Source organism: Fulmarus glacialis, unplaced genomic scaffold (assembly GCF_000690835.1).
Source record: "Fulmarus glacialis isolate BGI_N327 unplaced genomic scaffold, ASM69083v1 scaffold42213, whole genome shotgun sequence".
Taxonomy (NCBI): domain Eukaryota; kingdom Metazoa; phylum Chordata; class Aves; order Procellariiformes; family Procellariidae; genus Fulmarus; species Fulmarus glacialis.
The window spans coordinates 312-11,453 of record NW_009201756.1 but is presented as its reverse complement, the minus strand read 5'-3'; the positions used below and the strand labels follow the sequence as shown (position 1 = coordinate 11,453).

Sequence of the window (11,142 nt, the reverse complement as noted above, 5' to 3'; positions counted from 1 at the left end):
TTGCACGACATGCACCCAATATGGACACATAGTGCAAGAACCCATAAGCTTGGCATTTCCTAACATTCAAGTATTTTACTATGCAACCTAAACAAACATTTTAGTGACGAATTTGAAGTTTCAATCATGTAAAATGGAATGTCGTTATAGTTTTATGCTTTCAGTGGAGCTTCCACCCTGAACTTCAGCTCCACACGACAAATACCATCATTGCAGCCACTTAAGCTGGCAGCAGATGTTGCTGTCCCAAATAAGAGGGGGCTCTTGGAGCCCTTATCCTGCCTCCACCATGAGGAAGGCTCACAGACGACCAGCTTACCTGCTCTTCAGAAGGACCAGCTTACCTACTCTTCAGGAGGACTCTTGCCTTACAGAGCATCCCAGGAGAAGAGGTAGCAAAAGCCTTGTGCTGAATTTGGAGAGAAAGGGAGCAGAGCCTAGAAAAGCACACTACTGCACAGCTGCCCCAGTGCAAAGTGGTACCTGATGTGGCAGGTGTGCTGGAAACAGCACAGCATGACCTTAGGACACCTGCTTGTTGCGCAAGTTAGAACAGCAGCGTTCTCCTGACAATTTGGTGGAAGAGTCATTGAGGTTTCCAGTCAAAGTCAGGGGGTGGCAGTGATGTTTTTTCGTTTGTTTTTCCTTTAAGTGAGGATAAACATGAAGTATTTGTCTGTCTCGGAGGTTTCTTTCTTCTCCACCCCATCCTCCCCTTTTGTGAAGGACAGAAACCAGCTGCAAGAAATGGAGATGATCCAAAGCCTTTTAAAAGACTGAGGATCTTTCACAAGGAATATACTAAGCATATTGTGACCTTCTGCATGTGCAATTGGACAGAGACTATCAGGAATGTGGAAGCATCATGGTATTTAACACGTTATATCCAAAATAAGCTTGTACTTTTCACATGACTTCCAGAAGAAAGCCTCTGGCAGAACCCTGGAAAGTAGACTGCACTCTGCATCAGGACAAATACCTACTTGTAATCCCCTGCTGCCCATCAATTAGCCACAGTAGGATAATGCTAGTAGGCTGTTAATCAAAAATAGAAAAGGGAAATGTCATAGAACTTTCAAAAAGTAAAAGAAGATCAATATTTAGGAGTGCCAGCATTATGCATGATGCTGAATTAACTTATTTTTAGGCAGTCTGGGAAGTTATCAAAAAAACACAAGTTAAAAAGGTTCTTCCAAAATCATAGACCCAGACATTGCAACTGCAATCACAGCATCCACTTTATATACAGAAGGAACCAGAACAGATATGGAGAAAGACACTGCAATATATTATTTTGATTATTTTATTTTTTTTTTAATCTTCAAAATTTTCTGCCTTGAGACAGGAATGCATGATAGATAGAAATGGCTCAAACATCTTCACATGAAACACTCTTAATCATAATTCATTCACAATTATTTTTCTAAAACATCTACAGGTACATAATCCCACCCATTTCCATCCATTATCACAGATTTAATTATTCGTTAAACAGTAGTTGCCAGCAATTGAAAGCTGTAAGGCTTTTTGCATATTAGTCGAGTCTTCTGAACTACAAACACAAGAATATCACAACTATAACTCTCACTTTACATGGCAACCCCAGGTGGCAGATGTTCCAAAAAGAAATGTGTTGCTTACGTGGAGTTCATAAAAATGACAGAGAGCTCTGTGCCTCGTTACCTCTAAAATCCTTTCTCTTTTACTAAGATTATTTTCTAAACCTACAGCATATTCCTCATTTGGAACCAAGTACTTTGATGAGTTGACCTTTATCTTCCATTGCTGCTATTTGGCAAATTTGCGAGTCAGGCATACTAGAGCTCTCCAGTAAAACTCTATGTACAGAGCACAGTTTAAACAGATGGGTTGCTTGGAATCCGTATCTCCCTCCATCTGAAGGGAACTACTTTGAGGTTTTCTGGAACTGTTGTAAACAAGAGGATACTTTTTTTTTATATATATATATGTGTGTGTGTGTATATATATATATATTTATAGATGTATTTTATATATAAATGTTCTAAATGTCCTTTGGGAGTCCATTTGTTTTTATCTTTCCAAATGATGACTAAATACCTGATCTGTAGCATTTCTCCTGAGAAGATACTAGTAAGGGAATGACAGTTTTGATGCACTTTGGAATGGCACAATCACGTAAACGCTTGCACAATTAAGACTTATGAACTCATCCAAAGTTTCTAAACATGATATTCTAACTAAGAACTAAAATACCAGCACAATGCAGCAAGTTAAAAAAGAAAATTCTATGTAATCAAAATATAAACAAGTACATAGGAAATGGATATCTGTCAGTAAATCTGTATCTTTTTAAAGTAGGAAACGTATGCACTTAAGAAAAAAATGTAGCTATCTGACAAACTTTGTAAAAAAAGTACTTTCCAAATGCTTAACAAATGCCAAGATATCCCGTAACTGGCCAGGTATAGCCACATGAGAGCTGCATGGCTTAGAGCAACCCGGGGAGGGGTGGGGTGGAAACAAAAATCACAAAAATAATAGATCAGCAACTCGAGGGGGGGGAATCACATAATCGTCTAAATTATTGTATGCTTATATCACAACTGCTAAAGGAGCCAGGGAAACAAAAAAAATAGAGGTTGCAGTTCAATGATTCTTAGAGTTACCTCTAAAAATTCAGAAGAAAAAACTATCAACTTAATATACTAATCCTAAGCACCAATTTAATAATTTAAGTTAACTGTATTTATATTTCTCCTACTAGGGATGGAGCAAGTTCTGCTTGAAGGCTTAAAGTTTAACTCTGGAGCCCATCTGACTTCTGTGTTCTTGCCACGCTTCCTTTGCTGTTCACATCAAAGTCACTGTAAAGACTCTCTTAAGTTTCAAACTCTCTAGGCAGGCAATTCTTTGAAGAGACAATTACATCCTACAGTTTAAATCAACTTTCAGGTCATGAAAAGTGAAACACACCAGTATTTGGTTAGTCTGTTTTTAAATAGTCTGTGAAAATGGAACAGCCAACACCGTTCCTCGACAGGATTTGCCTTAGAACTAGCAGCACCCAGGGCAGACCAACTGCAAGCACATCCAGACTCCACTAGGAATTAGTAGTGTTAGAAAATTGCATATGTGTTAGATCAAGAAGGCATCGCCATACATGTGGCATTGTTACATTGTTTTTCCTCTATTTTTCTCATTAAGAAAAAACAAAGGAAAACAGCCCTACAAAGACCTTTTTGGTTGTTTTTTTGTTTTGTTTGTCTTCGCACCTGGAAAAAGCAGCACAGTACTCCCCAGCTGGAACAGCTCAGCACTTCCCATCAGCTTAGTTCTTTCAGAAAGCACTTTCACATAGTTAAGGTGGTCTACTTCAGCTAAGTCTCAGAGCTAACCTTTTTTCCAGTATATATTTCACGCCACTTCCTGACAGCAATTTCAGAACTGAAATGGATCTATGGTAATGTCCACTACAAACTGTGACCAGATCTTGACACAGACCGTCAAAAGCCAGGCCCTTGGGATGGTTCCACACATTGAACTGAAGCTCAGACTAAAAATCTCACTGAAACTCAAAAGCTGGAGTGGTCATGAATCTCAGTTACTTTTCCCTATTTGAACCCTCACCCTGTAATGAAAGCACGCACACCAAGGGAAAATAACAACCGCCTGAGCTGGGAGCGTTAAGACACCGGTGAGTTATCTTGCTGCTCTTCAGTGACTGTGGATTCGCTGTGTTCCTCGCTTGTCTCGTTGGAGGGCTCCTCGTAGCCCGGCTCGGCAGGATCCAGGCTGCTCCCCTCGCTTTGCTCTTCGCTTTGCTCTTCGCTGGCCTCCGCAGACTGCTCCAAGTTGCTCTCCAAAGAAGCCGGAGAGCTGCCAGTTACACTTTCGTTTTGGTTCATTTCGTTAAAAGGCTGTGGGAGAGGTGCAGGAGACTGTACAGCATTTTCACTGGCAGGGATGGGCACTTTGGTTGCACCAATGTCTACGACAATGTCATTTTGTGGTAGAGTTACCTTCTCCACAAGTTTCCATTGAATAATACTCATGTCTTTCCCTCCAGTTGAAATCAAGTGACCATCGCTATGGGTGAAGCTGACATTTGTCACATGACTACTGTGAGCGCTGTACTTGTGACTTGGAGCCTATTGAAAACAAGTAGAAAGATAAATCCCATGCTTAACTAGAAGAGCACACGATACTGAGATCTAAAACTACTACTACTTTTGCTTAGCTCTTCAAGAGAGCTCTTTATTCACATAAGAGTAAAGAATTATGTCTACATTAGGTTTCCCCCCCAATACATCCTCTCTTCTTAAGGCTTGTAACTTGGGACAGATTTAGATCTTTATGCAAAAAAGTAATGGACTTAACACCAAGGCCAGCCAACAGAAAGCATCAAGCCTCTGCTCCAGAACTTAAGGATAACTATTGCCACTTCACTTTTAGGTATATTATTTTACTTTTTATATTATTTTATATTTTATATATAAACTTAATGGGGAAAACCATGCTTTTGTCCCTAGCGCTGTTCTCAGATATAAATGAGCTATTTGGCTGCCAGGTTCCAAAATGACCGAGCTGGAAGCAGGTGTCTGGCAAGGAAAGCTTCATGCAATGCAAACAAGCACATAGACTAGACTGGTCTAGACTTACCTTTGGCTTGGAACAGGGATACTGAAAGAGATGGACCTTACAAAAATCATCAGCAACTGCTATCACTTTTCGGTTATGGGATCTGACAAGGGCATTTATGTCTGTCCCATCTGATCCTTCGGGCCAAACTCCTAGGAGAGAGTAGAGCAGATATTCAGCAATGGTGGTTTTAGAAACAAATTAAAAGACAATCCATAAACAAAAATAAAATCTATAAAGCTGTGAGAAAAGGCAATCTTAACAAAAGGCAAGTAAGACATTCAACTGGAAAATGGAATAAGCATTGCATTAAATGTCATTAATATTTTGCTAGCCTAATGCCGCTTCCCCACCGCCGGCTCTCCCAAAACCCTCAGCCTTGGCCAGGATAACCTCTTGGGCTTGATATGTTTCCTGTTCAAAACTTCGGTTTCGTTTAAAGCTCATTTTAAGTTTGCTGCTAAAACTGGCAACTCTTAATTTAACACTTTCATTCATGCACAAACGTTTTAAAAGCAAGACTGATGCTGAAGCATGGAACAAGCCTAGGTACCGTACATTATGCAGAGACTTCTTTTGGTTTTATTTTAAATCTGGAGCAATTTTTACTATTTGCGTGATTTAAGAGAGACAACTGATTGATGATACTTTGCACAAAAACCCAGCCTGTATGAGTTTCATAGATGTAAGTGCTGTCAAGTGCTTAAGTACAATTCAATATGCTTTTAAGTGAAAAGAATGACACAGATATGTCTAGACAAAAGAATAACAACATTGCCTAGATGAAAAGCACTGAACAAATTGGGGAGGGGGGAGGCTCTAAGTTTTAACAAAAAATAAAGATCCTAGAGATTCCCATAACTAAACTGATGATTCACAACTGCAAGAAAAGCTGAACAAAAGGTAAGCAAGGGGTTACAAGATACTAATTTATGCTGAAGGTACCATATTTTTACAGCTCAGACTTGGATTTCTGATTAGTTCAGGAGTTAGGAGGAATCTCCCCCCCCTCAAATTTCAGCCCCTACCCCGAAAAACCGTGTGTCCGATTGACTGAGAAGGATGTCCATTATCAGATATGAAAATATCTTCTTCCTCCATTACAATCACGGACTCCGGTAAAATAAAAAACATGTGCTGTCTTACTATTTTATACAGCACAAAACGTCGACTTAGAATTGCCTTATCTTTTTCAAACTCCCACACTATCTCATCTTGTTTTTAAGCAAAATGGCAAATAGCATTTAACTTCAAAGTTGTTTTTTGACATTATTCAGTGTGTGGAGTAAGAACAGTATTTTCTCAGAAGAATAACAAAGGCAGCTTCTTAAGCTTGTTACAATGCCAATGTAGGTAATTTACTAAATAAAGACATGAAATGCTAAGGAAAGTATTCAGAAACATTTTAGTGCTCTCGCATCAATGAAATCTATCCGAAAAATATATACTGTTTAAGAATTTTCAAGTAGCTTAAAATGAATGAATTTTAACTTTCTCCTGCATTCTATCTATAAAATACTGTCATCAGGTGGGAGTAATAAATGGACTTCAAATCAATTTCCTGAAGTTTCAGCTACCACCTTAGGCACACTGTGCCAAACAGCCATGCTATTTCCTCTTCTTTTTAATTTAAGATTAAAAAGACTAATATTCAAGATTGCATCTCCTATTAAACATCTTTTGTGTTCACAAATTCCTTTAGCAGCTCTAAAGGTAAGACAACCCTTTGTCATAAGACAGCAGGATTTGCTTTCAATGCACCAGGCAAACATGGAAAAACCAAGACATTTATATGACTAAGTTCTTAGTTCTTAATAACTGTAAAAATAGCAAAAAATACAAAATAATAGGACTTGGTTATTAGGTATGGCAGCAGCACTTCAATTTTAATAAAGTCTGCTAGCCAGCAGTAAGCCTCTCAAAAGAATCTGCTTAGATGAAAGTGTGGGAAATGTGCAGTAAGTGAGAGAGTGACTTCAAGTGCTCGGGGTGCAGACTGATGACACTGCTGAGCATTGATAGTAATATCAACTGCCAAAAAGGAGTGATGCTATTCTCATCCAAACCATGCATTTCCATCCTCTTTCTTCTGCTGACAACAGTGCAATGCCTAAACCTACGGACACACTATCCACAGCGCTAAATTAGTAAAACACATACCCCAAAAGCCAAAATCCCATAAACTTAACCCTCTTTCCTGAATATCGAAGTGAGCAGTCCCCGGCTTGTTTGGATTCCTGAGCCAGCTGACCCTCGGGTCAAAGCCAGACTTCTCCTTTGGGCAGCAAATATCTGCTAGTTTGGCTTAGCTGCACTGTCTGATTTAATGGGAAAATACTTGCCTTTGTCTGAGACCAAGCCATAATTTTAAGATTCTGCAAAGGGTGTCAGAATACCAGACAATATAAAATTAAAGCATGATGAATCTTGGCTAGGAAGTTTAAATATATTCTGTTCTGCCCCAGAATATTATCACATTATCTGCTTTATCTACTTCACTCCCAGATCCTCTGGCACACTGAAGATTTTGAGAGCAGTTGAGACTAATTAAACTTAATCCAGAGTGGTTAAAGTTTGTATTAATCCAAAAGGGAATGCAGACAGGATCAGCAGACTTATCCACTTTTTAAAGGCAAAAAGTAAAAAGGCTTCTCAAAACAGTGGTTATGGGAGCTGCTCATCTCCATCCTGGCCCCAGTCACCAGTAGCTTCTATCCGACAGCTGTTAAAGAGACAAAGCCAATGGTCTAGATGTGAAACCAAACTCTTTCTGCACTCCCACACCTCATCTCCTTAGGTCAGGAGTAAAGGACACTTCTGGGAAAGCGCTGGGGTTCAGAGAGCTGCTCCCCTTACTCTGTCTGCTACCTCCACGTTTCTGGTAGATTTAAGTACTCTGCATAAAATGTAAAACGGCTTCAGCTCCAAGGTTATTCCAGAAGGAATATATAAGTCCTTACAAAGTGTTTTCATTGCTCCTGGAGAAAGGTGTCGTATTAGTGTCAAAAGAGTTTTGCTTTTCACTTTCTTTACTGTCTCTTGAATCTTCTGATACTCCATTTTAAAAAAGGCATTTGTTGCATATTATTTCAGTTACAGTAGCAAAGACAGTGAGGAAATGACTGCTGTGGACCAATTTCTTATCAGCCTCGACTTACACGCCCAAAGCATCAGGAGGAAACAGCCATCCACTCTCTACTTCTCCCAGACAGACTGAATAAAAAAAACATGTACACAACCCAGTTCACAGTTCTCAGGCTAATGGGAGCCAATATTTTCATCAAACTAGCAATAATCAACAGTATTCAGATTCAGAAACAGCATGCTCCTGTTTATTTCTGCCACCTACCTCAAGCTCCAAACAAAATATTTATGCAGTTTATCAACCAGTCAGCTTCCTTCTCTGACCCCTTTATTCTCCCTGCTCTGCCTCAGATCTTTGGTACCCAGAAAGGAAATCAAGCCTGGTTATAAAGCACCAAATGCCCTCCACCCAACCAATAGGCCACACAAGAGTGTCAGCGTTAGCCCACAAATCAACTGCAATCCTTTAAGACTACTTGCTCACTAAGCACGACAGTCCTAAAAATATACCCAATAGGTGTCAGAAGCTACAGAAAGCACTCAGACTTAACTGATTTTATTCTACCCTGCATCTAAACTGATATTCAAAGTTGAACTCCTAGTAGCTGTGAAGAAAAGATTTGCAGACTAACCCTCACCTCTAAAGAATTTGCTGATTTACCTGCTTTTGATGTTTCCAACATCAGGCAGGTATCTGATCTCAGTGGTGGAAGCGAGACATTCAGCATCCTGCTCACACAACTTGGTTTTACAACACTGACAGGCTGAACCATACTTTTCAACCCCTCACAAAGGGGCTCCTCATTTATGGCCAACAGAGCTGCCTTCAGCAAAAGCAGTTTGATTGTTTGGCCACAGTCTCAAACTGCACTATTAAAATCGGATCTGTCAGCTTTGTAAATTTTTTTGTACATTTAAAAAATAAACTATTAGGTAAAGAATCTGTTTAATCTTTAAAGCATTTTTACTCTTTAGAAGCAGTATGTATTACTCAGCATTGACTACAGGTATCAAAGTGCTGTCATGATTTTAAGACATAAACTATAACCTACACTCACATAGTCTTGTTCCTATCCCAAAACAAGGTAAGCAAAGGAGAATGCACATGTGCCATATGAGCACTTTAAAATACCAGCTTTTTGCTTCAGTGCCTCCAAAATTGGTAGCCTAAAATGACAGCAGAAAAATCAAATCCCAAACTTCAGGACTATATAGAAATTAATTATACATTGTCTATAGAGCATCCAGTGCTCTGTATCACAAACAAATATTGTGGTCAGTCTCTTTGGTCTGTCATCTCAGCACCATCCTCAATAATTATTAACAGCATATTTCTAATGACAAATTAAAGCAAAAGAAAACAGAAAAGCACAGTATGAATAGCTTAAAAGCAAGTTAAATGGTGCTTACCGAACACCTGGAAGCCTAGCACACAAGTGTATGTCGTCCAATCTATATCCTTACAGTCAGAACGATTCCTGATTAGCTTACAGCCACTTGGAATGTCCCCTGTAAAAAAAGTGAATGATGAGTTATGCTATATAATTTTATATTTACACATCTGCTCTTTGAAGGTGCTAAGACAGTAAACAAATGCATCTTAAAACCAGTCTGGAATCACATTGTAGAGGCAAAGACAGACCAGTACCTTTATCAAATTCCAGACACTTGAAGCTTCGCTTTGTATTTAAGAGTCACATTTACTTCTCACTTCCCTCTTCAGATCAGTGTACCTCGAAAACACTTCCCTGCAGCTTGGGTCCCCTGCTACCTACTCTACAAAATGATTTAATAGAGTCTGTAATAGAATAATTTCTCCTTCCTACCAGTTCCATTGATGTGCTAAAATTCAATCAATCATTCAGGAAGCTCTGCTTTTAAAATAGTGAGAAACTACTGCCAGAGGAGCCTTAGACAGCTTTTCAACTTCTAACTAGGAAAGGAAAGATTGTTTCCCAAAAGAATGTCCATCTTTCAATACACCAGCCCAGTACTAACGGGTCACAGCTCTTTGCTTCCCTATACAGGCAAATATAAACACCAACACGTCCTTTTGGTAGATTGAAGTATTGCACTATCCAGATTTGAAACCTAAGTTGTGACAGGCAGAAAGAACATGTCAAGGTGACAGATACTTAAACTGATGGCTCTTCTTGTCTGTCAGGAACAGAGCTACAATCCTCTTGGATCTTGGAATCCAAGTCTGTACAGGAACAGAGCTACAATCCTCTTGGAACCACAGGAACACAAGAATACAAAAACCAATTTAAAACCAGACTGATATGCACTATGCAAGTTGAACTTTTGACATAATCACTATATATTAAATTCATATTTTCACATATTAAAAAAAGACAAACACAAGAACATTATTACCACTAACTCATTAAAGCAGTATTATTGCTTTGCTTAGTTTTCAACACCACTAGCCAAGATGAAGTTTAAAAAAAGAAACCCCAGAACAGAATAGTGGCACAGACCCACCGATTTTATTCCCCCAAAATAACTGATACTGTGGACACTAATTAGACAACTGTATATATTATTTTCAATCTACAGAACTTTAGGCCAACATCAAAACCTAGTGCCACTTGTTCTGTAACTTTTACGCTGTTAAACTGATTTATGACCTTGTAAAGAAGTCAGCTATATTTGGCATTGCCATTAGGTAATACGCAGCTCTGAATAACATCAAGATATCAGGTTACACAAGTTCAAATTGGTTCCTTTGTCAGTAAGCATTTTGTACAGTCCTGATCAAACACACTCTTCTAAATATTCAGACAGCTAATACATACATCTGTTTCCAGTGTATTTCATTTCATACTTACAGTATAGTATTTCATAGTCTCCTGAGTTTGACATTATATACTTGTTGTCTGGGGACCAGTCAAGGTGTGTAATATAGCTGGAATGTCCCTGGAGAATAATGCAGTAACACCAATGTGAAACACGTATTTTAATTCAAACAGAAGCAGAAGTTGCACCCACAGATGGGACAGCTAACAGCAAAAAAGCACCTTCCCACCCACCCCAGGTCTGCCGCAATTCACTTCTGCTCCGTTAAAGGCTCCTTACTCCCCAGTGCCACTCTCGCTAACAGCTAAACAAACACAGGCTTGGCACTGTGCCTCTCCCACCGCACGGTGGATTCTTCACTTGTAAATGGTGTCGTTCCTCTCGGACCCCAGAATGATTTACTCCTAGAAGCTACATTGCTAAAATACGGATGAAGTCACATCTGTACTTGAATTAAGAAAGTATACATTGCTACTAATTGAGAAAGGCAAGTAACTTACACAGGATCATTTTTAGATCCCATCAGAAAAGTGACAGATAGGACTCTGTCCATTCAAAATAATTTCCATTAAATGCATGCACATTCAAATAACCTTTCCTCATCCTAAAAACTTAGGATACCTTGGTTAACAACCACCA

General features: G+C 39.1%; 1 protein-coding gene across 1 annotated transcript; it reads right to left on the bottom strand.

Annotated features, from left to right (window-relative positions):
* Nucleotides 1–1,287: 1,287 nt before the first annotated feature.
* LOC104074073 (echinoderm microtubule-associated protein-like 4) lies at nt 1,288–10,617 on the bottom strand. The gene is made up of 4 exons (XM_009574056.1): nt 10,536–10,617; nt 9,115–9,213; nt 4,642–4,772; nt 1,288–4,130 (listed from the first exon to the last, which is right to left on the bottom strand). Exons 1-4 carry the CDS (start codon nt 10,567–10,569, stop codon nt 3,666–3,668), a joined length of 729 nt encoding a protein of 242 aa, XP_009572351.1. The 5' UTR covers nt 10,570–10,617; the 3' UTR covers nt 1,288–3,665.
* Between the last annotated feature and the right edge of the window lie 525 nt (nt 10,618–11,142).

What these genes read in the sequence shown, in the direction of transcription:
- LOC104074073 (XM_009574056.1), bottom strand. Translation starts at nt 10,569, where the DNA reads ATGTCAAACTCAGGAGACTATGAAATACTATACT. An exon ending in AGACTATGAAATACTATACT is followed by an intron (nt 9,214 to 10,535) that starts GTAAGTATGAAA and finishes CTTTTTTTACAG; the next exon opens with GGGACATTCCAAGTGGCTGT. An exon ending in GCTAGGCTTCCAGGTGTTCG is followed by an intron (nt 4,773 to 9,114) that starts GTAAGCACCATT and finishes ACTCTCTCCTAG; the next exon opens with GAGTTTGGCCCGAAGGATCA.